This window comes from Ceratotherium simum, chromosome 27 (assembly GCF_057802395.1).
Source record: "Ceratotherium simum simum isolate JZ-2026a chromosome 27, ASM5780239v1, whole genome shotgun sequence".
In the NCBI taxonomy this organism is placed as follows: domain Eukaryota; kingdom Metazoa; phylum Chordata; class Mammalia; order Perissodactyla; family Rhinocerotidae; genus Ceratotherium; species Ceratotherium simum.
The window spans coordinates 39,021,637-39,049,417 of NC_141926.1; the positions used below are offsets into that span (position 1 = coordinate 39,021,637).

At 35.2% G+C, this 27,781-nt stretch overlaps 1 protein-coding gene across 1 annotated transcript in view; it reads left to right on the top strand.

Moving 5' to 3' along the window:
- The window catches only part of CADM2 (cell adhesion molecule 2), a 237,863-nt gene that overhangs the window by 79,544 nt on the left and 130,538 nt on the right, over positions 1-27,781 (top strand). Inside the window, exons 3-5 of the mRNA XM_087418225.1 lie at positions 58-210; positions 2,442-2,579; positions 20,109-20,279. Coding sequence (XP_087274351.1) covers positions 58-210; positions 2,442-2,579; positions 20,109-20,279 — 462 coding nt within the window. The remainder of the gene's footprint in view (positions 1-57; positions 211-2,441; positions 2,580-20,108; positions 20,280-27,781) is intronic.

Consider the following 27,781-nt stretch of genomic DNA (forward strand, 5'->3'; position numbering starts at 1 on the left):
CTAACAGTTCTGACTTTTTCTAACGTTATTTGCATTTTCAATATTTTCTCTTTCCAGCTTTAAGGGACAATAGGATTGAGCTTGTTCGGGCTTCCTGGCATGAATTGAGTATCAGCGTCAGCGATGTGTCTCTCTCTGATGAAGGACAGTACACCTGTTCTTTATTTACAATGCCTGTCAAAACTTCCAAGGCCTATCTCACTGTTCTGGGTAAGTGCAAGGGACCCACACTATGTAATCACAAGCCAGAGAGATGCGTACTGCTACAGCAACATGATTCAATAGCACGTACACACTTTGAGATCATATTAGTAGATGTAGTTTAATCCCTTCCTGCTACGTTATAACAAAAGGCGTTTAAAAATCGCTTAGTCACTTTCCCCATTTTATAAACAGACAAAGGGAAGTGTAAACATTTGTATGCCTTCCCGAGAGCACACAGCCAAAATTGTTTCTTAGCCAGCAATAGGCACCAGATTTCTCATTTTTCAACTAAATTCCTTTGTAGCAAATCATCTATAGATTGTGTATATGGTGATCCTTTTATGAAGTGATAGAATAATGAGCATAATGAATTCAACTTGTCTTAGGAGGTGCTCCTCCATTTTGTCATGTTAGTCACCTGATAGGAGCCTTCCCTAATATCTTGTGGCTTTCAAATATGACCACTTTGTGTATTTTAGTGCATTTAAATGACCCTGACATTTCTGTGTCTTCTCACCTTTTAACTTTGTAGTTTTCTAGATTCCTAAATGAAGTACATAATGTCACTTGTGCATGCAGCTTGTAGCTTCTTTGTGCTTTTACTCTCTAAATATTGGGCTGTTTTCCGAAAGGTTAAAGTGACACAAAAAAGCAATATATTTATAGAGATTCCAAGGAAATAAAGTTGCAGCTCACAGCTCTCTGTGATTCCACAGACGTCAGCGGCCCAATCATCTGAAATTACTGCTCTTCATTGAAACACACCTGTGGACTGAGCAACTTAGAGGAATTTCAAGATTGATTTTTTTTTTTGCCCTTAGCTTGCCTTCCTTTTTTGATAGATAAAGGCATAACATTGCATTTAAAAGAACTAGTGCGTGCTATTCTTTTGGGTGGGACTACTAAAGTTAATCCAGCTAGTGAATTGGTTTTGTGCATAGGCTATGGAATATGTTTCTTTGCAAGTCCCACTAGGACTATTTTATAAAAATCTTCACACGCTTGCCATTAAGGACAAAATATACCCACCAAAAATGAAGTATTTCAGGATAACAATTGCCAAAAGTTAATGTATTGTTCTATAGAGAGCCACCTTGAGAGCCCAAGAATAGGCAACTGGCTAACTTTAGTTTGTTAAGTGATGATGTGGCATAGATTAAAAAAACAAAGGCAATATGAAGATGAATAGAAAAAAAAAAAACTAGCCAGCTAATCAGAGTATGTTGATCTGTTATTTATCTTTGCTATTGTTGTTTTAATTTGTATCTCTCTCATTGATGCTTTTCAACATTCTCACATTTTTATTCTTTTCAAACTGAATTAAGTAGTACAATAAAGAAGCTTTCAGTCTACCTTTATTATTGAATAATTTTAGAAGAAACTGTAATAAACCTCTAACATGACAACAGAATATTATTGCCCAAGAAATGTGTAATGTTCTGTTGTTTAAATCACCCATATACTATCTCTGCATATCAGTTGTCTGCTTATTCATTGGATGATTCGGACTAGAAAAGGTAATAAGTGGTTAGCATTAAAAATAATACATATCATGCTCCACAAAACTACAATTTCATTTCTAATACAAATGACAACAAGAATATTCTCTAGAAGAATAAGAAAAGTAAGTATAGTTATGATTATTGATGAATATCTTATTCCAAAATGTATTTTCTTGAACAAAGTACACAGAGGATAATAATATCTTTTTAAGCTTTAAGAATTATGAAATCAGGAATGAAAGGTGCTATTTTAGTTAAATCACAATTTGCTAAAGAATAAAGAAATGTACTTTGTGAATTTTTTCCCCAATGCAAACAATCTACCTTCTTAAATCTCTGTACTGGTAAATCTTAAGATATATTGAATGGTTGTTTTTAAGTCTTACAAAGAGTATTTTTGCAGGTAAAATTTAATTTAAAAAACTACTGTGAACTAAATGCATTTCAAATGCTTTCTGGATGAGATATAGATGTATATTCTACACACACACACACACACACGTATATATATACATACACATGTATATATGCGTGTGTGTGGAGAATATACATCTATATCTATCTATATATTTATATGTTTTAAGCAGTTTATTTTATTATATAGCAGCTTATTATTCTTGGTTGAAGTTATTGTCATTTAACCACCCACGTTAGCTTTGTTTGTGAAAGTATAGTCATAGGAAGCCATCAGCCCTGGAGATTGACGTTCACTTCATTCATTTGCTTAAACTTCAGGTGTTCCTGAGAAGCCTCAAATCAGTGGATTTTCATCCCCGGTTATGGAGGGAGACTTGATGCAGCTGACTTGTAAAACATCTGGCAGTAAACCTGCAGCTGATATAAGATGGTTCAAAAATGACAAGGAGATTAAAGGTAAAGGACGAGGAAATGTCCCCAAATCAATGAATATGCTGAAATTAGTATAAAGGGCCACCAGGGCATTTTACATTTTCTTTTTCAAATCATACACTTCGTGATCAAGTATAATTTGAACCAGATTTACCAATTTTTTAAAATTAGATAATTTGCCAAGGTGTATTCATATAATCTCTGTGTGCCCCATTTTCCTCTTATGTAAAACAGGTCTAAAAATAATATATAACTCATTAGAAAGTTGAAGGAATAAATGAGTTAATATATAAAAAACAGATTCATTTTATGATAGTAAGACTACATGTTAGATATTATTTCAGAATTCATCTATAGTATTTAGATTATAGACAGAGAAACTCCATGAATTATTTCTTCAACTTGTTGGTTTCTGGAATTACAAAGTTCCGGGAATAAAACTGGCTAAACATCAATAAATCTGATTCCTAGTAGCTCTCACAGAGGGCAAAAATACTATGCTTGTCTCTGCTTCATATACCTAAATGTAAACACATACACACTCTCACACATTCTTTTAGGGGGAAATAAGTTTATAGGGGAGATAATTAGTAGGTTAGTAGTGGGGTTTTTCTTTCTACCCCACATACAGATATCTGGGACCTGATGTCACATGTACATTAAAATCCAAGCATAAGAATTGTTTATGATTGTTAAAAATGTCTCCTATGTACATGGCAGTATGTATTATTCTTCAGGTAATCTTCTACAAGATAGGTTTATGCAAACCATTCTGACTATTTTAACTTGTAATTCTAATATCTTATATTGGATTAACAATAATTCTTACTAGTGTGCATGCAGGCCCAACAGATAGGATTCCCTATATTACTAAAAAAGTATAACTTTATAATTCATACAACTATTCTGTCTCTTTTCTATTTTAATTACTCTTTCTGTGTATAATTTTTCCTCAAACAGGGACTTATCTATAATTTACTCCTAACCACTACCTTTTTGTTTCAGAACTTCTAATAAATACATTTTATTGGACAAAATTTGGAGAAATACAAGCTCCCAAGACACAAGTTAGACACCTTGCTAGGCTAAGTTAAACTTTCAGGTTACTGTGTAACTTGATCTGATATTCTGCCAGGGCTCAGAGAGGTCTCTGCAAATCTGCCTTCAGGATATGTGTGTTTAGGCATGTCTGGACTTGCTTAGATCGTCCCTACATGGACCCTCGACACAGCTTCCAGAGTTATCTTCCTAAGGCAAGGATCTGATCCTGCCACTTTTTCTGCTTAAGCATTTCTGATGGAAAACCCTAACCTGCAGGATAAATTTAAAATCTGATTTCCTTGGCCTATAATAATGCTCCAGGCAGTGAATTCTTATACATACGTCTTTCTGTGTGAAGGGTTTGGTTTCTTCTAGAATGCTCTTCTAAAATACTCTCCTCCAATTGAAATGTTGTATTACTTACATACATATCTTCCTTAATTTTGACGTAATTAGTTATTTAGTTGGTTAGTCAGTTTCTCTCAATTTCTTAGCACTTTATTTGTGTTTGAAGGGTTTGTCTCATATCCTCAGGGAGACAACATGCTAGAGACTTCCTTGATATTGATTGATTGTTCTTAACATTGTAGTCTTATGAGAAACCCATAATGTACCCATATTTTTATAAAATCTCTTAATTTTTGACAAATTTGGCATCTGCTCTGAATGCCAAACAGATTTGATCATACATTAGGTAGGGAGGGGACTTTTGTTTATGTGTAAAAACATGAAAAGTTTGATCTTATAAACATCATATTTTAAAATCATCTGAATCAAGACTAGAACAAAAATCAAGACAAAATCATGTAGGGAATCAGCATATGGTTCTATGCTCTGTTTGTTACCGCCCAATGTGGGTCTTCTGTTTACCAAAGCAAGACGTGCCAATAGTCAAGAGGCAAGGAGGTAAGAGAGAAAAGACTTTATTACAGCTTGCTAGCAAGGGGGAAGATGGCCGACTAATGTCTGAAAGAACCATCTTAAGGGAGGCACAGAATCTTGAAGCAGTTATATAGGCTGGTGGGTTATAAGGGAGGGGATTAGGAAATGTTGAACTCCCTTGTGTTGCAGACTGGGAGTTGCCACATCAGATCTTTCAGTTCATGGATATCAGCATAGAATCTCTGTCCAGAGGCTATCACCTTCCTAGAGAACTGAAAAGAACAAAGTTATCATCTTATCGCAGCTGGGAGGGACCATAAAATCTACAGAGCCTGCCAATCCCCTGGAGACAGATCCTTACTTATCTAGGCAAACTAAAGCAAAGATTCAAAGAGGCTGGTGAGTCAGAGTTATTCATAGTTCCAACAAGGCTTTCTTCTATGAGATGGCTTCCCTTACACTAACTTTTGACTGTGCCTGTGTCAGTTAACTCAGCAGCGCTAATGTGTTCAGAAGCAGTGAAGCCTCCTTTTCCACTATGCTTTCCAATGCATGGCTATTGGTAGGGCATTTATTATCCCTACACTTGCTTTCATCTATATAGCTTTTTATTTGTTTATAACTCTTCTTTTGCATGTTTACATAGTTTGTCTTCACAACCAGATGGTGAACTTCCTGAGTGGTATAAACTTTACTTTATAAGTGTGTATGCAAATATGCTGAGTGCAGTGCTCTGTGCAGAGTGCACATTCATTTCTGTTGCTGTCCTCGGGTTATGCTAAATGCAAGCTCACTCTCCAATCCCTCAGCAAACAGTCCTCAGTGAAAGGAGGGCTCCAGACTTATCTTGCACTATTTTGTCTTTTCGGAGATGAAAATTTAACTTCCTATAACAATTTAACTATTTTTAATATCATATCACATGCCAATTTTTTTTTTATAATTTTATTTATTTATTTTTTCCCCCAAAGCCCCAGTAGATAGTTGTATGTCATAGCTGCACATCCTTCTAGTTGCTGCATGTGGGACACGGCCTCAGCATGGCCGGAGAAGTGGTGCGTCAGTGTGCGCCCGGGATCCGAACCCAGGCTGCCAGCAGCGGAGCGCGCGCATTTAACCACTGAGCCACGGGGCCGGCCCATCACATGCCATTTTTTAAAAAGACAATCCCTAATATAAAGGAATGGGGAAAGATGGGCTAATTGAGTCCAATTCAATTCTGTTGAATAACAAATTGTTAAAATGTCTCCCAATAATACAGCATTCTATGCTTGAGGAAAGATCCAAACAAAGAAAACAAGACCCTTGACCTGGAGATGTTTAAGATGTCTTTGGGGTGATAAAACAAGTTATAGAGAATATTTTCTGATAAAGAGGGATGCATGACACGATGTAAATCCCAAAGTAGTTATTACCATCAAGGGAAAAGATTATTTTCCATCTATTTTAACTAAGCATTGGCCACTTCATCATGTTGACCCTGTGTTAAGTTTCATAGTCTATATAATGGATGTATAGACCTTCAAAGTGACTTCTGATTTCACGATGAATCATTTTTCTGTACAAATCTTTGTTTTTTCTCCCTCATAATCTAACATATGAATTTAGTTCCCAAGTTTCTGGTGAAGGTTGTTTGAAAGTCCTAGTCGATCCCATTTTCTTGGCCAGGGTGTTTCTATATCAGCTTACAGTGGTTCTCAGACTTTGGCAGGTGTCAGTATCACATCCAGGACCTGTTAAATCTCAGATTATGGGTCCCTGACTTCAGAATTTCTGATTGAATAGTCTGGGGTGGAACCTGAGAACATGCGTGTTTAACATGGTGTTAAATGTGTGAGTGGTGCTGATGCGCCGGCCTGGGGACAACATTGGTATAGAGAACTCCTCCAGGCTGAGGAGTGTCAGTCATTTATATAAATGTCTTGCTTGGGGCCGGCCCTGTGGCACAGCGGTTGAGTTTGGCATGCTCCACATCCACGGCCTGGGTTCGTGCATTCCGATCCTGGGCACTGACCTACACCACTAGTCAGCCATGCTTGGGTGGTGAGCCACATACAAAATAGAGGAAGCCTGGCACAGATGTTTGCTCAGAGCTAATTTCTCTCAAGCGAAAAAAGAGGAAGATTGGCAACAGATGTTATCTCAGGGTGACTCTTCCTCACTAAAGAAAATAAAAGTCTTGCTTCTGTCTCTGAACTTTAGTTTTCTCATTTACTAATTGAGGATTATAATACTTGCCTTACACTGCTGTTGCAAGGATTTTCTTATGAGCCAATATGTATAAAATGTTTTCACAGTACAAGGAATCACTGAATACATTTTAGGTGTTATTATTATTATTACTATTTTCAGCAAACCATGATTGATGAGTTGTAACAATCCCTGAAGTAGTCCTAGAAATATAAACAAATAAACCAGAATCCTTCCTTCGAGGTATTCACAATTGGGATATGAATGTATAAACATAAGGTAACAGGCATAGATATAAATGAACTGGCTAAAGTTTTTATACAAAAGAGAAAGCAGAGATCAGCCCTGCTTTGCGGGAGAGGTGAAGGCTTAACAGTTCGTTGATGAATGTCGGCACTCAATAAATATCTGTTAAATGAATAAATGGATCTTAAACAATGAATGGAATTCATCATGTGGGTTGAGGGTAAAAGTAGAGAATTGTAAAGAAAGGAACTTCATGTATCCATGCAAAGTAAAGTATGTGATTGTTTAAGGTAACTATAAAACTTTATGTGAGACATAAACGTGAGAGGGAAACGGGCAGCCAGGGGCCAAAGAAGTGACAGAAGAGCTTTTATTCCAGACGAAGGGTTTGGGGATTTATTCTGTAAGCGATGGTGAGACATTTCTTTTTTCTGTAAGCTTTACACAGTAGAATGAAACAGTCGTAATTTTCATCTAACTCTGCTCCCCCCACCCTCAAGAGCCTGACCCGGAAGTCGCTTTGGTGCCTCTGAGCAGCTCTGCATCCAAAACCTCAGGTGGTTTCACTGCAGCGTTTAATCTGCTGTGTAGCAAGGAAGTCCGAACGTCTGCCGTTTAGTCTGTGTGACGTGGATGCGCATTGCCTTCCTAAGTCTATCAGCTCCCTGAGAATTTATACTTCTGTAAACTTTCCATTCCATGTGTAAGTTTGGTAATTTATAGTTTGAGCATTTACTGTCATAAAATCTTAAGATTTTCTTTTCCAGCTAACTAGCTTTTACATTAATGTGTTAGGCAGAACTCTATGATAACCTTCTGTGACCCAAATCCTGTATAATCCCTTTCTCTTGAGTGTAGGAGGGACTTGTGAATATGATGTTACATTACTGCCTTGAACATGTTACCTTATATGGCAAAAGAGATTTTGCAGATATAACTATGGGTCCCTTTTGAGTTCATCAAAGGGAGATTATCAAAGCAGGCCTGACATAATGAGGTGAGGTCTTTAAAAAAGAATGAAGAGTCAGAGAGACATTCTCCTCTTGGCCTGGAAGAAGGCAAACAGCTATCTTGTGAACTATCTATGCGGCCCATGTGGCAAAGAACTGTGGGTAACATCTAGGAGCTGAAAGCAGGTCCTAAGTGACAGCTCATGAGAAAATGGGGACCTCACATATAGAGCCTCAAGAAAATGAATTTGCCAACAGCCAGTGAGCTTAAAGGGAATCCTAAAACTCTGATGGGAATCATAGCCCCGGCCAACATCTTGATTTCAGCCTGGTGACTCTGAGAGGAGGACCAGGACTTTCTGGATTCCTAATCCACAGAAATTGTGAGACAGTAAATGTGTGTTGCTTTAAGCCGCTAAACTTGTGATAATTTTTTATGTGGCAATAACAGGAAACTGAAATCTAGAGAGGCAGAATTGTGTTTCATGGTCTTTTAAATTTCTAGGTGGGAATAGAGCAATACTAATTCTAGGAATTACTTTTTTCTCACTGAGGTAAATCCTTCTGAGTGCCCAGTGTAAAAATTAGGTGGTTTTTCAGTTTCCAATTATGAGATTGATTGGAACAGGCACTATTCTCAGCCCTGTGTGAGCATCATGTGCAATCCTCTAGTCACTTTAGTTGGTTCTTGCCCCATCCTGAAGGAGTTCCCTCACACAGGTGCACCGATCGGTACTTACTTTGCTGAATACTGGAGGGGACACTGAAGATGTCTGGAGTTCTCTCTTTGTGCAGCTCTCTCCTCTTTGATACTCTGCCCTGCAAACTTTAGCTGCTTTGGCCTTCTCAGACGCCCAACTCCATCAGCTTAACACAGGGAGGCCATCAGGTTCTGCAGGGGTTTCCCTCCAGGCACCGCAGCCTGGGACAATCTCTCAAGGCATTAAGCAAGGACAAATTTTTAGATTCACCTCATTTATTTTTCATCTCTTGGGGGTCACTGTCCATTATTATGATGTTCAATACCTTGAAAACTGTTATTTTCAGATGAGAGGTAAATCCAGCTTTGTTACTCTATCTAGGCTGGAAGCGGAAGACTTTTTGTCTTTGTTTTTGAAATGTAGAGAAATAATACTTTTATTTCAATGGTAGTGTGTTTTAATTTTGTCTGTCTGCTTGTTTGTTTTAAGGTAATATAATGAATTTAAAAGGATAAACATGAATGAGAGTGAAATGTATCTATACTCACTTCGACAGAATATTTTAGATGAACAATTCTGCTAGTTTTAAAGCTTAGAAATTCTTTTATTTGGCCACAGAAATTCAGTGCTGTTATGGGTTCTTATACATGGTGAGAATGGAAAGGAAAGTTCTGGCGTGTATAAAATGAGATAAATAAATATAAGTTTTTGACTGGATTTCACTTATTGTCAGGAATGAGCATTCTATCACCAAAAAGCATTTTTTTTCTTTGTTTTTAATTTAAGAGTTAAAGCAAGTACACAGCTTAACCATTCTGGACTCATCAGTCTATGCAATCTTGAGATTATAATAACATAAATATTCAAATTTGCTAGCTTTTTAGCGCTCATCTGCTAATGGAGGGGCTCGATTGCTGCTCAAATTCTCTTTAGGTTATTTTCAAAAGATCATCTATGCCTTCTTCATGTGCTAAGAAAGGTGCCTCTCCCATTCTTTAGCTTCAGATTTTTCACGGAAATCCAGTTCTTCCTGGTTTTTGTGGGATGTGGAGGGAGAAGTTCTTTTTCCCATGAACTTGGGCTTATGATCTTCTTTGGACCCAGGAGGATAGTTTACAAAATTTGTGAATCAGATCTTTCTAAAAATCATCTTTTAATTCTTTGATCTAGTAAGTGATTAGATTCAAATATTTTTTCACAATATTATGTCTAATTGACATCTTAGTGTAGCAGTTTTTAAGTGCATTGATAACCTTTCTCCCATTTCCATTTGTAATGGGGAATTGATGGAGATAGATTATTTTACTGAGATTATTCTGTAGTAGTATAGATCAGAGTTGGATCATAAAGTTCCAAGAGCATTTTTTGTCTACTATATTATTTACTAGCTTGAATACCAAATGCTCTGATCCTTGAAAGTAGTCATTACATGAAGTCTTTATCTTCCAAGAGAGTGACAATCTTACTTTTCCTTTTCTTTTTTCTCTTCAGTTACTAACTTTTGAAAGTGTTCATTATTTGTATACCTCCTGAATTAAAGCCAAACTTGAAATTAGCCATTTTTATTTTATCTTTTATACAAGTTTTATTGAGATATAATTAATATACTATCAAATTCACTTAAAGTGTAGAATTCAATGCTTTTTAGTAAATTCACAGAATTATGTAACTCACCACAATCAGTTTTACATTTTTATAATCCTGAGGAAACTTCATACCTATTAGTGGTCACTCCCTATTTATCCTTGATCTCCCCCTCCCCAGCTCTAGGCAACCATTAATCTACTTTCTTTTTTTTTATTATTATTATTATTTATTTTTTTCCCCCCAAAGCCCCAGTAGATAGTTGTGTGTCATAGCTGCACATCCTTCTAGTTGCTGTATGTGGGACACGGCCTCAGCATGGCCAGAGAAGCAGTGTGTCGGTGCCCGCCCGGGATCCGAACCCGGGCCGCCAGCAGTGGAGCGTGTACACTTAACCGCTAAGCCATGGGCCCGGTCCTAATCTACTTTCTATCTCTATAAATTTGCCCATTGTGGACATTTCACATAAATGAAATCATACCATATATGTTCTTTTGTGACTAACTTCTTAGCATAGTGTGTTCAAGTTTCATCTATGTTATAACATATATCGGTGTTACATTATTTTTCATTGCTGAATAATATTCATTGCATGCACATGGTGAATGAATAACTCTGCTATGAAAATTTAGGGGCAAGATTTTGTGTAGAAGTATGCTTTCATTTCTCTTCGGTATGTACCTAGGAAAGGTATTACTGGGTCATATGTTTTCTGCTTCCTGTACTGTGAGTTCACTGTTTTAGACGTATATATGTTAGTAATTGTTAAATTTTTTTCAATAATTGTTTCTTCATTTGCTGTATGCTCTTAGCACAGTTTTCAGAGATCTTAAATGTTTGTGCGTGTGCGTGTGTGTGTGTGTGTGTGTGTGTTTAAATAATTTCCACCAGTTCTGGTTGTTTAGCAGCAGAGAGAGTCTGCAGAGCTCCTTGTGCTAATACTCCAGAAGTTGCCCTCTGATTTTTTCTATACTCATGTATTTTCACAATATTGTCTCATAAATTATTCTAATATATTATCTTTCAAGTGTCTTCCTTCATTTATTCTTAAAAATTCTTTTATCTCTCATTTCCTGCTATTTTTTCCATAGAAGAAATCTGTATTTCTCTTCTTGACTATTTTATATTCAAAATTTCTTTATTTTTTGCCTCTATAGGAGATGGAACTATTTCATAATTTCCCTTTTTTAGTAATTATAGATGATTTTTAATTTTGTTCTTCCTCTTTTCTTTATGAACTTTATATGGAAAGATCATGTGTAAATTTAAAAAAGATTTAATAGTTTGACTATATTTTTAATGTAGTTATTTTTAATTTAGTTTTTTTTCCCTTAATGATATACCCAATATCCTTTCTTCTCATTGTTTATCTATAGTTAAATATATCCAAACTCCAATCTTTAGGAAGTTCTGGCAGATGGAACTCTGATCTTGTTGGGTTGCACTGGATAGTGAAGGGGATAAGTAAAAGACAAATACAGAGTAAATATGGATCTGAGTACAAGAAAAAAGTGATAATCCACAGTAGTCAAGAAGAATGGAAAAAAACACATCAAAACAATAGAACTGCAAAGGATAAAAATTATTAATTTATGTTTAGTATATCTAATTCTCAATCTTTGATCATCTCTCTGCAGCTTTTGTACTCTCCCAAAACAGAAATTCCTCACTCATTCAGAGATCAGACTAATGACATCTTCAATTTTTTAGGAAAGTGATGATAGCACAATTTATAAAGAGATCTATTACAAAGAAAAACAATAACAAATTGACCACTGCCCCAAAATTACACACATCGACATGAAATGAGTCTATTTACCAGAAGGAAAGGAATGCTTTACCTGACTGAAAATGGCCATTCAAAACATATTTACTAAGCATCTGCGATGTTCCAGACACTGTCCTAGGTCTGGGTATGAAAACTATAGAAGTATAAAAATTAAGACTGCGTGGAGAGAAAAGAAAAGAAAGAGAGATAAGAAGGGAGAGGAAGAATGGAAGAGAAAAAATAGTAAAAAAGCAGGAGAGAAACAAAATTAAAATTCCAAATTATCCTTTATTTTATGACTGCACGAGTTATATAGAACCTTGTGAATGTCCTAGTGGGTGATTGGAATTTAAAAATGATATTTTGCTCAGAAGATAATATGTTGAAAAATAATCAACAAAACTATGGTAGTGTATGGTAAAAAAAACATTATAACATATTCAGAAAGCTAATTTCTCAACACAGACATTTTACTGATGCAAATGATTCATTTTCACAATAGGTAGAAGAGGAGCAGGTCGGTTTTTCTCACATGTGCTGAATGCTACAAGACTTCATAAAATAAACTCTTAGATGACTAGAAAACTGCACCAGCATGGATGTTTCAAACGAGTCACACTTGCCTACTGCTTATAGAGTTTGCTCAAATGGATATTTTTATTTTCTCTCTTATAGAGTTTACTCTAATGGATGGGCTTTTGAAAATTTTTTCTGCCATCTTTTATCATCTTTTGGGCCTGCAATAAAACACATTTTTCAATACAAAATAGAAGAAATCTTTCCGTCTTCAATAGAAGAAAGGACGTTATAATCCACACAAATATCGTGACCACCCTGAGGCATCGGGCTTAGAGTGAGGAAATATTTTTTTATATTTTTCAGTCAGATGATGTAATTTTTTGAGTCAGCCTAAGGAAAAGTAGTGCACAGAATGTGAAATCTTTTCTTAGAAGAGGTTACAAGTGAAAGTTGACTTCTCATGTCCAGACTTTTGGATAATGGCACTGAGGCTCACTCGACCTACTCTCAAGTGAAAAGAGGTTATTTTAAGGTTTTCCTGACTGTTGCCAAGTGAAAGGGGCATGAGGGAACCTAGTTATAACCATCAAGGTTTCTCCCTGGATATAAAGAGTTCACTGATGGACTGGCTGTATGAAGACTTAGCTTCTTTCTGTTTCCAACTGCAACCAGCTAACTGCTTCATCCTCTATTTTGCACACCTGTTCTCTATCTCATGAACCTTGCTCTCTCATTACATTGGCTAAATCATGGCTTGCCTATAACCAGCTATGGGATGTGCGTGTGTGTGTGTTTGTGTGTGCATACACATGTGTGCTCAAGCATGTGTTTTTATCTTCTGTCTCTTTGAATTCTTTAAGTTCTCTAATTCACATTTTAGCTTCTGTCTCTTTGAATTCTTTAAGTTCTCTAATTCACATTAGGATGTATGATCGAGAATCTGAAACAGGCTAGTTAGTTACATTGTTTCTCTTTGGGGATAAAGTTTCACGCTTGCTACCCCAGAGATTAGGCACCGTGGGGTCAGGTGCCTCTTCAAGTTTAATCACACCCGGCTGAAGTCACATGTTACAGAACATGGCAATTTATGGACAAGGAATGTCTACAAAAGAAATTACATAAGAGAAGGATTTACGATTAAGGATTAAAAGGCAAACCTATTTATGGCAGGCACTATGAATTCAAATTCCTCAAGTAGAGACACTATGGAGGATTACAAAGTTATTTTCACATTTAGATATAATTTTTAGATTTTATGACTGTAATATTGTTAGATATAAAATATTAAGGAGTCCCTAATAAAATATTGTGGTCTGGGATTAGATTTGCAAAAGGCTGCCATTTCCTCTCCTCCCTACCTCTTTTTGGGGTTTTGTATTTATGAATAATTGGTGGAGTATAAACTAAGGCCAAAGAGTCCAAGATAAATTTCACAAGTTATGCAGGACATAGCTTCACAGCTCATGAACAAGCATAAGAGAGAAAGAGGAAGACCTTGTGGAAACCGACAAATGCTGCCTCTTAGCACGTTATAGCAGTGGTGGAAGAATAATAAATAATATTCATATTGCTGCTGATTATTCAAAGAAGGTGATAATAAAATAAAGAAGATGTTCTTGAAGACAAGCTATTCTCTTTCTTGAGCTATCACAATTATTAACTAATTTCCTGAGTAACCATTTTTCTCCAAAATAGTCTATCTCCCATACTCCTTTCAAAAGAGATATCTGATGGGGTGAGGATCAGAGAGGAGACCTGGTATTGTTAATACTTAAACTGTTATTCTCTTTGGTATTTTGAACATACCAATAGTCTTTTAAAAATATTTAAATAATATGTTTACATTTCTGTCTCCCTCACTGGACTGAGATTTCTTCCTTCATTTAACTTTTTACATGCGGAATCTGGCGTGGTGTCCAACACATGTTCGGAGCTCAAGGTTTTCAAATATAGGATGAATGAATCACTTGAGTCAAAGTGGTCTAGACTGGACCTTAACAATTTTTAGAGGCAGTGGCTCTCTTCTTTACTGGATGTTCTCCTGGACTGGAAGCCCAGTTCTTAGTCTTCTTCTAAGGTGCAGAAAACTAAATATAGAATTAATCAGTCACTTGGGTGAAAGTGATCTAAGATTTTACCTCAATAATTTTCCAAGGGATTGACTCTACTCCTTACTGTTTGTTCTCCTGGACTAGGCAATATTGTTCTTAGTGTTCTTCTAAGGTACTAAATCTTAATGGATATTCAAATGTTGTTTCTGAGCCATCAAGCAGAAATCGAACTGGGTCCAGTGTTTCTGAGGGAGAGTGACTCTCATAACTCATTTTGTTCTAAAAGGATTTGTGTAAATACAAAAATCACTGATTAAGATAAAAGGTAATGTTATTGAATATGGAACAGCAGCCAAATTAGTGTAGAACAAAAGATGAAACCTAAAGTGAGATTAGTAAGCCAATTCTATTTATGAAGCCTTTCACATTTGTCAGTGGTAGATCAAAAACTTTTATTAGTACTTTTTAGCTACTGCAAAGAGAGAGACGAGATCAGTTAATTGTCATGTCCACAAACCAAAGAGGTCTAATGTTTCCTGGTACTGAGTAAGGAGAGAGAGAGAGTTCCTCTCTGAGTCCATGTTTTAGACAAATGTATAGGTATTGAATTGAGTTGGCCGTGGGGTACATATAGCAAGATTCGTACAGCGGGTTCTTATAGTACCTTTGAATGCAGACCCATGGGATAACACTTAAGAGAAACCTGATAAAAAGTATAACATTCTGCTTGTCTGAATAAATTGAAAGAGAGATTTTAGAATATTTAGATAAATGAAGTACTTCTCCTCTTCAATCTTCCATAAATATTTCACTCATCTGAGCTTTTGAAGTTTATTAATAAGAATTGAATTTCAATAAAATTTCTTGCCTAGTGAAAGAGTTATTCTATGTTGCCAGTTAATGGTGGAGCCATAACTTGAAAACCCAGGATTATGACTGGCACCCTATATAAAAGAAGAGTATTATGAGAAGGATTTGTAAAAATTTACCCCTTTCAGATTGGAGTTGTATGAAGGAGTACTCATAGGCAATGATGAGATTTGCCTCAAGAATTTGTTTTGCAATCTCTCCAGTGAACAAGTGATAGTGCTTACCAGACTTTACAGTTTTACCATATAAGACATGGCCTCATTAATTTTGGTCTGGAGAAAGTTTCAAACAGATATAAAATTAAATTCTTACCTTGAATATTAAAGAAAAATGCTTTGTGAAATACCTTTGAACACTTAGCCTTAAGGAAAAAAAATACTGACATTCCCTCCAAGACAAACTGGCTTTAAAATATATATCTAAGTTACTGAATGAGTTAACCAGACATAGTTACTTTATGTCAAAAAAAAAAAAATGATGGGAGAGTTGGCTGTCTTCTAAAAATGATGCAATTCATTTTAGAAATTTTTATCTATAAAACTTCTTTAATGCAGTAATTGTGCAACACATCCAGTTGTCCAATATGGTCGCTCCAAATTTTTGACAATAAAGCCAAGTTATCTCATATAGTGCTCACAATTTCTCTTCTCTATGGCAAGTGGACATACATCCAGCTTACTAACAATGGTGTCAAATCATCAAAATACCATTAAAACAGTGGTATGAATTCAGAATAAATTCCTTGAATCCTCCTACTGAAATTATCATCTGATCCATCAAAAACAAAATCCAGGGGCCGGCCCCGTGGCTTAGTGGTTAAGTGCGCACGCTCCGCTATGACATACAACTATCTACTGGGGCTTTGGGGATAAAAAGGGGAAAAAAAAGGAGGAGGATTGGCAATAGATGTTAGCTCAGGGCTGATCTTCCTCAACAATAACAACAAAAAAAAAACAAAAATCCATTTACAAACCCTGACTCTGAAAATAATAGTAAAATTCAAGTTCTATATAAGCATCAGTATCCGGAGTACACACTAAAACCATGCAGCTTTGCTCACAGCTAGAGAATGGGAGGCCCAAATAGGTCAGGAGAAATCACGTAATGTCCTACCTGACTCCTAAGAGATATCTCTAAATGATGGGAACATATGGCACTTTCACGCTGGGAACAAGGCAGAAGTTGTATTGAAGTCCTTCCTTGTTTCCAATGTGGCCTATTGGCCTTGCAGTGGATTAAAAGGAAACTGGCCCACTTTATGTGGGTGTCTGATAGAGAGGGCTACCACAGGATGCAGGACAGGATTTGCTTTATGAAAATGGGACTATCTTCTTCTCAGGTCTGTTTAAATGGGATCAAAATCACAAAAGTGAAGAAGGCAAATCTATCAGAATAGTTCAGGCGGCACTGCTCGGGATGATTAGAACCACTGTAGAGACAAGGCAACTTCCCGTGGAACTTCACTTTAGAGGATTTTCTTTCTCAAAACCCAGTCCAAAGATGGAGAGAGACTACAGATATAGAGGCAGGTGACCTAATATTATAAATCTGAGTGATGGATGTGGAGGTATCTCCTGAGATCTGATATTTTATGAAAAGATTTGGATGTAAAAAAGTCCAGATGACTCTTTGCTTTGTCCCTTGGCTAATCTGACTCAGGAGTTTTAAACTTATTGATTTGGGGCCTCCAGCAGTCTAACTCACACTTCCAGCTGCCATTTTTTTCCCTCCTTAGTTCTTGATGAGATAAAAGATCTAAAGTCTCAAATACAAGCTGATTGCTATTCTATAATCCAAGTCTCGTAAAGATACATAATATAAAAACTGGTAGAAAATCCTTTACCTCGAGACTTCATAAAATGTTTAGGAAAATAACTTTTGTCGAGAGGCATGCTTAAGCAATTTTCCTAGGCAGACTTTTTTTTAACTTTTTTATTATAAAAAATTTCTGACATACATGATGTAAACACAACAGTACAAAGAGACAATTACCAACCAGCACCCACCCAAACCAATTACTGTTCTGATTATTTAAGAACAAGGGCTTAGATGTCCAGAAGGAAAGTCATCATACAAATTCCTCTGTTTATTGGTTGCCTTCAACTGGCTAGCCCTTGCTCCAATGCATTATATAATACATGATGTGCATACTTTGAAAAATGTAAAAATAAGAAGAAATATATATATATATTTTAGAATATTAAAGGTAGACTGGGAGCTTAGGAAGAGAGGCAATAAGGGGAGAGAGAGAGAGAGAAGAGTAGGTAGAGTAAGCCCCAATATTCTCTCTTCACTTTTGGTTATATCTCTGGTGTCAGTGTATCCACGATAACCTTCTCCCTCAAAATATGGCCCATGGGCCAGCAGCAGACTCGTTAAGCACATTCCGTTTGAGAAACACGGCTGTAGATCACAATGTAATGTAGTGACATGACAGAGGAGAAAAAAATGGAAACTCTCTAAAACAAGACAGAACATGAAACAAGAATACACATGGAATCAGCAAATTATGTGATGTAAAGAAAATTTGATTCTATAACTGTGTAAATGCATCAGTTATTTTATATAGCTAGAGAGTGAAAATAGAGATAAATTTTAAGTACTATTTCCTGTTTGGAGAGGAAGGGATCAGCATAAAATATGGAGAAAGATAATTATGATTGGCTCTTCTCAATGATTCTTCCTGTTCATCTCATGCCTTCTAGTCATCCTGTAAACTGTCATATAAGCTAATATTAAAAGCAACAAATTATACTTTTGTTTATTTTATTTGAATGATGCTCATTAAAATTTTATGTTATATACGATTGCTATCAGATTTTGTGTCCAATTAATATTACATTAAATGATACTGTTATAAAGGAAACAGCTAAAGGAAGCAGATGTTTGAGTTCTTAAAATGCAGCTGTTATTAGAATTAAACAATTAGCACAATATTTGGAATAATTCCCCATATATTATATAACATAATTATAAAAGAGGTTTGTCAAGAGATCTAAATTTTCTTTCACGGCCACTGCTTAGAGGTATGAACAAGAAAACATTAGACATAGATTTATAGGAAAGAATATAAAATGTAAAAATGAGGCAACATTTGTATAAATCTATGAGACATTGAAAAGGAAAAGAGCCTCATATTTTTTTATAGCAAAGAACTATAAATGCATCTGTATTATCCTGACATACTTTGACTGAAGGCAATCATTCCATCGTTTACCCTAACATTTTTTTTAACTGGGGTTGAAACCAATTTTCAAATGCAAGAATCTCAGAAATGACTTTGGTTAACAAAAATGAGATATTTCATAAGACACATGTTTATGAAACCCCTGTATCCTGTATGATTGATTTATAGTTAAAAGACAAAATTGAGATTTTTATGCTCTTCCTCCCTTCCCAAATGCTAGAGATTTTTCTTACTCTCATAAACGGCCTGAATTACATAAAACTTTTTGTGGTAAAAATTTTAATTAGGTAATTTTTTTCTAATTTATGAACACAATCATAGACATACATTTTAAGGAAGAAGACATAGAACATTTATCTAGTTTTATTCTTTACTAATATTATTTTATTTTTATTTTTAAGATCAATCAATAAGATAAAGTCATACTTCTCTGGAAATAAGTAAAACTCAATGGACCGTGCAAATATCTACCCCTCAAATATGCCAAATTCAATATTATTTTCAAAGTAAAATATTTTCATAGAGCACAAAAATGGAGACACTGAACTTACATTAATTTGTCATTAGTATATTTTTAAATGTTTTAAAAAAATTTAATACATGGTAAAATCAAATATTTTACACATTTAATGCAAAAGAACTCTTTTCCTGAAAATATCGTTATTCATTTGAAATGTAGGCATAAAAAAACGGAACAGCTTTTCCCCTCAACTATATTTAAGATTTTATTACAAGGATATCTTAACCTTAGTCTATCATTTTGATTTCTAATCCATTAAAATTGCCCTCTTCTTATCAGCTACTTTAGGCTTGAGAAATATCAAGTTGAATGAAAATATTATTAAACCTCTTTTCCACAGAGAACAAATAATCCCTAAGTGCCCCACTTAGCAATGAACCCAAATCAGGCACAGTAAGTTTACATATCGATAGGGGAACTCACATCTTGAGGAGAGGGTTCTCCTTCATGCTGAAATGGATTCTTCAGCCAAGTGAAGAGCATTTATCTCGATGTAAAGTTCCCTGAAAATATGTATATTTAAGTATTTGAAGCATTCAACTGACTGTCCTTCTTTTCTTTACCAAAAATGACAACTCTCTCACCTTAGGTATTCTTTAGCAATTATGTTCGCCTCGCACTGTTCATGTTAAAGTCATAGCTCAGATACGTTGTGCTTCTTTTAGGCATAACCAGATAGTTGTGGATTTGCTTTTCCCAGCAGTGCTTGTGGCTCAGAGAATTGATTATGTTTTAGTAAAACTTAATTCTAAAAAGGGAGATTATTCTTGTAAAATGGCCCGATTTTTCAAATGGAGTATAAAAAATATCTTGCACTAAAGGAACAAAAGCACTGTGTCCTGCTCTTTTATTTTATTTCTATATTTAACTTTGAAAATTTATTTTTGAAGTAGTTGTATTTTTATTTGCTCAAATTCAAATGAATTAAATGTCAAACCAGCAAATATTTGCTCTTTAAAAATTGATAAAGATAGGGAGAAGGTGCTTCCAGTAAGTGTCTCCAGTAAATTTTATAGGATTTTAAACTTTATATTTTATTTTTAGATGTAAAATATTTAAAAGAAGAGGATGCAAATCGCAAAACGTTCACTGTCAGCAGCACCCTGGATTTCCGAGTGGACAGGAGCGACGATGGCGTGGCGGTCATCTGCAGGGTGGACCACGAGTCCCTCAACGCCACCCCGCAGGTGGCCATGCAGGTGCTGGAAATACACTGTAAGTCGCCTGCTCCTCCCCTTCATCTCGCAGCGAATCTCGGCATCTACACTGAAAGTCATTTAAAATGACCTGACAGAGCAAATGTGCAGCAAAATCCACAGCAAAATGAAGTTAAACTACCAGCATTAGTGTTAACCACAGTCAAAGGAAAGTAGTCCTTGCCTGAGTACATTATAGACAGGGGAGAAAAGTAAAGGAGATAGTAAACGGTTAAAACTCCTAATTATCTTCCAAATGGTGGCTTGATGTGTGTGTGTGTGCGTGGACATGGGGCAGGAAGAATGGTAATTCCGGCGGATTCAGTGCGAGTTGGTAATCTGAGAAGGGCCTTGATGAACATTACTGTATGAAAGTAACTTTGTCATGTGCGAACATGGCTGCCCATCTGTGCTTTTAAAATTAGACTCTTTTTTACCTTCCCTATGAGATATATTGTGTGGGAATGCAGGGCGTTATCCATTAGGTTTTCTTCATCAACATCATCATTATTTACAAGTGATGAGAGCAATATTAATTGGATGACTCCAGTCATCCAGACTGGCCAGAGGCAGAGCTACATGCTTTTGGCATTATCACATTTTATGTTATCTCGTGTTAGGGCATCAGCATACCAACCTGATGAGGAGTTACTCTCTTCAGTCACAACTTACAGATGCAGACTATGAAGATTATAGAGGTTGAGTTCACTTGGCCAGGTTCACACAACTAGCAAATGGTGGACTATAATTACAGCATTTTTTGTATTTAGCAGGGTCCTTGGGATATACTGTGCAATCTATAAATATTTATCAAAATGAAAGTGAATGAACAGAAATATGTAAGATAAAGTAGAAAAGAGTAGAACAGAGGAGATTATGTTTCTGAGTTGGATTGCTTGATTTGTCAAATATTGGAGATTGTTTGCTTTTGTTGTCTATGATAAAGTTATAGCTTGAGTTTAGCATTTGTGTGAGATGTAAAATTACATTAAATCCTAAAACGTTAAATCTAAGTACTGGTCTTCTAATATGCCTCATTACATTTTATTTTCACTTATTTATTCAATAAGAACTTATTGAGGGCTTACTAAGTAACAGGCATTGTTTTGGGTACTGGGGTTACATAAGTGACAAAAAAAAACAACAGTAAAATAAATTGAGTTTGTCTCCAGGTGTCAAAATCACCACCTCTACCAACACAACAAACTCCAGCTCTCTTATAGCATCCATTCTAGGTAGGAATGGCAGAAAAGCAAAAAAAAAAAATACAACATATAGTGAGATATGTATTAAGTGCCATGGGAAAAATTAAGCAGGGGAGGTGATAAGGGGTACAATTGGAGAGGGAAATGGAGGTCAAGGAAAGTGAGTGTGTGTATATTATGTATATATAATATATATGTGTAACATATAGGTGTAATACATATTATATACGTATATTATATATGTATCTTAATACATATATATGTATTATATTATTATATATGTATACACATATGTACATATATGTGTTGTGTGTGTGTATACATATATGTGCACAGGGAAGAGCACATATAAAGGCCATGGGGTGGCAGCATGTCTATTATTTCTGTTTCTAGGAACAGCAAGAATACCAGTGAGACCAGAGTGGACTGGACTATGGGAAAAGTAGAGAGACTATTACAAGAAAAGCTCAAAGTACCAGGGGAACTAGATTTTTTTTTAAATTTTTAATAGAGAAAATGTCAATCTGATTATGATTTTTAATTATTGCTCATGTGATTTAATTATTCTTAGTTTACTAGTTATTGAAATTATTATAATTTTTAAATACTTTCAATTGTATTACTTTAGCTTCATTAATTTTCCTCCTGTTCTCGTGGAAGCAGGTTCAGAAACAAGCACATTTTATAGCCCAAACTGAGATTATCTTCAAATTACTGCAACTTCAATTACTGCAACTGCTTGAGCTTTGAATGTAAGCTAGGGAGTTAATTTCTGTGAGGAGAAAACTGGACAACTTAAGTCAAATTCAAGGCATTCAATAAACTTTCAATAAATGTCAATGCCTTCTGTCTTAGACTGTTCAGGCTGCTGTAACAAAAGTACCACAGACTGGGTGCCTTATAAACAACAGAAATTTATTTCTCACAGTTCTGGGGCTGGAACTGCCAGGTCAGAGTGCAGGCACATTTGGTGTCCGGTGAGTGTCCGCATGCTGGGTCACAGAGGACTGTCTTCTCTTTGTGTCGGCGCATGGAGGATGGGATGAAGGAGCTCTCTGGAGGCTCTTTGGTGAAGGCATTAGTCCCAGGCATGACCTTCCGAAGACCTCACTTCCTGATACTTCGTTGAGGATTAGGTTTCAATGTATGAACTTGGAGGAGACATAAACATTCAGTCTATAGGACCTTCCCTTTTCCATTTCATTTTATTTGATCAATATGTCTTTCAAAATATGGAAAGTTGTATAGTTTGATATGTTGAGAGGATCTAGGTCATCAGCATCTTAATTTAAATATTTTTAATTTACATATAAAGCCAAGAGTAAGACTGTTTAAAAATAATATTTGATTATTAATTTAACTGTAATTTTCAACATGTAATAAAAGAAAATAATAAAAATTAAGACAAAAGTAATGTTGAAGATCACCAGCCAAAGATCACCAGAAACCTACCAATAGTCTTAGGTTTATTTAGTGTGCTATGGCAAAGGAGAAGGCATTATGTTTATTTAGTGTGCTATGGCAAAGGAGAAGGCATACCCGATGAATGTAAGTGAGGTGAGAAACAGCTAGGACAGGCTTGTAGTAAGGTTTGGGCCTGTCTTGAATATTCTGAAGAGGGTTCTGGATTGGATGCTGCCAGGATTTGGGCCCATCAATAATGGGTATGTTGGTAGGTTTTACCTAGAAAGCAAAAATATTAAAGCTGAACTAGATTTGCTATTATAACCATGGTTAATGGTGCTAATTTTTGAGGTTGCTAAGTGTCCTGGTGTCTGTCCTGTCCAGACCTGGTCCTGGATTAGACTCGCCTTTGTCTTGTTCCACCCCACAGTCAGAGTGGCTTCATCTGATTGTTGTTTAGACCCTGGAGAATTGTTTATGTTTGTTGAGAGTATTTCAGCTTAGCTGTCAGATGCCAATTGTCAGCTGCCAAAGTAATTTTCAGTTTCTTGGGAATCTAAAAGGGAACTATTATATAACTTCCTGGGCACTTTTAGCTGTTCACCATATTTCAATATGCATTATTAAGCAAACTTCATGGAGGAAGGCAATTGAATTGCCTAATTTTTTAGAAAGTTTTACATAAAAAAATGCTGTACTTGCTGGCCAATTAAAAATAACAACTCATTCTATCATGGTTTAATATGTAAGTGGCTAGAAGGCAGAGACCAGATCTATTTAAATTATTTTTCCTAGCATCTAGCATACTATCATTCAAGTATGTGAAGTTAATTAAAACTAACTGATGGTAATGCTGAATGTTCCTTTAGGGATACAGAACATTCCCCGGAGATTAAATGAGGAGTGGAGAGTAGAGAGGGGACATTTAGCAACAGTCTGCATCAAAATTAGAGCAAATTGGGTGTGGTCTTCATAAACACCTAAGAATAACGGCAGATCACCTCAGCGGCTGTTTTCAGAGACAGTAGATTGTGACCCCACATAGGTGCGCATGTGGAATAATACTCGATGTGGAAATTTTTGTGGATGCAAGTGGGGAAGAGTAGAAAGAACTGGAAAACTAAGAAATTGGTTCGTCTGGAATTTATGGAACGTAAATTTAGGATTTCCACATTGTTTTACAACGTTCCTATCATGAATGACCACAAAGACTGGCCCAAATAGAGGAACATTTAACATTTTGGACCCCCAGAGCAGAAAAGATGCTATTATTTTCTGTTGTGAGTGACAAGAGTAAATATATATCCCCGCAATAATGGAAGTTATGACTACACCTGAAATAAAAATCCTGTGTTATTATGGAAAGACACGTTTGATGAGAAATCAGAAATAAGTGTTGAATACCTAGTGCCAAGGAGCATAATTAAAAAAAAAAAATAGTGGGAGGAATTATATTTCTAGGGTTAAATCTTTTAACTCTGTAACCCTGTAATATACAATTTAGAAGCGCTCAGCCTATGAAATATATCACAGCAACATTAATTTCTTTATAAAATATTAATTATAAATTTTATTACCACTATGATGGAAGAGAGTTTCTTTAATCTTGAAATTTAATAAATTTAAAGTAGACTTTTCACTGTGAACACAAATGCCTGTGAATTTCACTAATAGGTAACAAGCCTACTTTGCACCTAAACAGTGGAAAAAGCTTTCATAGATGAAACTTCTAATTCATCTTCCTGTCTTTTACATAGATCTCTTTGAAACAGTAACGTCATTTGTCTGATTTAGTTTTCGGAAGAATAGATTGTATGAGTCATATTTTTTTTTAATTCTCAGTAAGAATGATGTATCTGTACTAACAGAAAGAACTATGCAAAAAACACAGAAAATAACTGAATATTTATTTTCTCTAGTGACCTTGACAAAATTACTTAAAAAATCAACTCATTGAAAATGAAAAACATACAAAAAACAGATTAGTAAAATATTTCAGAATGAGTGTTCTGAGAAAGCGTTTTAGTACTATGACATTGAACTGCCAATATGGATAAATAAGAACCCAGATTTTAAGACTGCATGTGCGTGTGTGTTGTGAAGTACATTTTATATATAATTCATCAAGTCATGAAACCGTATGCTATCGTTAATGTGTGTTTAGTATTTTCTATTTAGTAACAGTGCCATGCTTTGTGTATAAAAACACATGCACATCATAAGCATTTTAAAACAATATATAGTTAAAATAACTCATAGAAGAGAACTTGCTGTGAGCCTAAACAAATTCAGTGTGAGTAACCACAGAGAGAGAGAGAGAGAGGGAGGGAGGGAGGGAGAAAGGGTAGGAGGAGTATGGAAGCTGCATTGTTTAAATTGTGTGTTTAAATAAGATCAATTAGGTTAATGATCACTAAAAATAAGAAATGCATTATATACCTTTAAAATAACAGAAAAACTTCTGGATTCATTTATTACTATAATTATGTCTTTATAAGGGGTTAAATGGTCAGTTGATAGTCCTGGTCTTTACCTTCTTGAGGCTTTTATTTCCGTCCTAGTTAACAGGCAAATGAATAATACAATTAATCCATTTTTTCCTTAACAGCTTACATTAAAAAATTTATTTTTAAAGAAATTTCTTTCTTGTTTTGCTCTCTTTTAAACAGAATTACGTTACGCCTAGAGGAACTGAATTCCTGACTACATATCTGCTAGTTTTCCGGATCATCTAATGTACATTATTAGTTCTTCCTTTAGCTCTGCTCATTCCAACAAAATGCAATAAAAAATAAAAGTCTGCTTATAATAGAAAAGATTCAGTACAGATAGGTTTAAGGGCTTTTAACTATTTTGCTTATGTCTTCGTTTCCACTGCAGATATACATGATACAGAACAGAAATATTTCCAAATGTAGGCAGAAATTCTTCGTTAAATGTAGTTTGGGGTTGTTTGTCTATTTTTTGTAAAAAAATAATTAAGTTCCCACCTACTCAATCCTCCTACAGAAACCTGTACACCTCTCCAGTCCAGGCAACGTCTTTTAAATTGTCCTGTGTTAGTTGAATTAACTATGCTTCCACTACTTTTTTATTATACAAAGCACTTGGTTAAACATTTCCGGCTATGTAGTTTTATTAGACAAAAAGGCAAATGTTACAGGTAGCATTTTAAAATAACCTATCTCACTTATCTGGTATCTCATTGTGAAATGCTGATTATCTAATTATCTTGTCTCCCACAAATTATCTGTGGTCCAGAGGCACAGAATTTAAAAGGAACCAGGAAAAGTGAAATGAAAACTATCTTTAGGTTAAATTTTCAGAAATTAAAATAAACTGTTCTTTTGACTAACAAAATGCCACATTTATGCCTGAGGGTTCTTTGGAAGGATTTTTTTTTTTTTGCCGAGGAGGATTCACCCTGAGCTCACATCCACTGCCAATCTTCCTCTTTTTTTTGTATGTGAGCTGCCACCACAGCATGGCCACCAACAGATGAGTGGTGCAGGTCAGCGCCCAGGAACTGGACCCGGGCCACCAAAGCAGAGCATGCCGAATTTAACTGCTAGGCCATCAGGGCTGGCCCAGAAGAATTTTTAGTAGAACCTAAAACATTTTGCAAAGCTCATGAAATATATATGTGCTAGAATCATAAAGTGATCTATGGCACTTAGCAGAAGATACATTTAACTGTAGCCTAATGTGCAACCTCTATTTGAGATCCCAATAGGTTTATAATTTTTTCCAAGGAAGATGCATTCATTTATTATATTACCATAGTAATGTATTACTGACACATTTTGATCATGAAATAAATATTTTTTTCTTTTATATGATTGGGAATATTCAGTACTTGCAATATCAAATTGTTAAACATAACTGGATCACCAAATATTTTAAGCCATTTAAATGCAAGGATTCAAAATGTTACTGTAAGGTTTCTGTTATTAATAGAAGTTAAGATTTTTTGTGTTGTTAAGCTCAATGCAGAGGAGTATTTATGTTTATGAGTAGAGATTGCAAATTTTAAAAAGTAATAAATTCATACATTAAAATAACATAATGTACTCTCAACTGGCCTTTCCTAATCAAGCTTATCATAAAGCATGTGTTTATAAAACTTTTTAGAAGTTTAAGACTATGTTAAATAAGCAAATTAATTTCATAGAAAGGCAGTCAAAAATAGCCCTCAAATGATGGAACGTATGTATAGTACAGATGCCAATATAATTTTTGCAGTTAATTTTAATCCAATTTAATAGTGCATAAAAACTGGAAAAGAAAATGAGACAGAAATGGTTTTGACAAGTAAAACCTAACACTGAGAAAATAAGCATGCTATTAATATCTAGTATTTTTAACTTTTATATTAATAACATTCTATTTTATAAATCTACTTTAAAAAAATAGCTAAAAGCTGATTTCTTGTTTTCAAAGTGACTGCATATTTAATGTCCCAATATTTTCAAACTGTTCTAGTTCTGTTTTCAGAATGAACTATAATATATACATACACACAAACTTCTAAGAGAAAAATGTATGGTTAGAAAACTACTGTAATCAATAGATAAATTAAGCTTTAGTGGATTTGCTCTTAATATATTAGGAAAAATTGTGATTACAATTTACCGTCTGAATCCAATAGACTGTTTTTCTTTAATTAATAGGCTTTATTTTTTAGAACTGTTTTTAGTTTACGGAAAAATTGAGCAGAAAGTACAGAGTTCCCATATATACCCTCATCCCACCCCCCTCGCAGTTTCCCCTATTGTTTACATCTTGCATTATTGTGGTACATTTGTTACAGTTGATGAACTAATATTGATAGATAGTTTACATTAGAGTTCACTCTTTGCGTTGTATAGTTCTATGGGTTTTGATCAATGTATAATGTCATGTAGCCAATTAA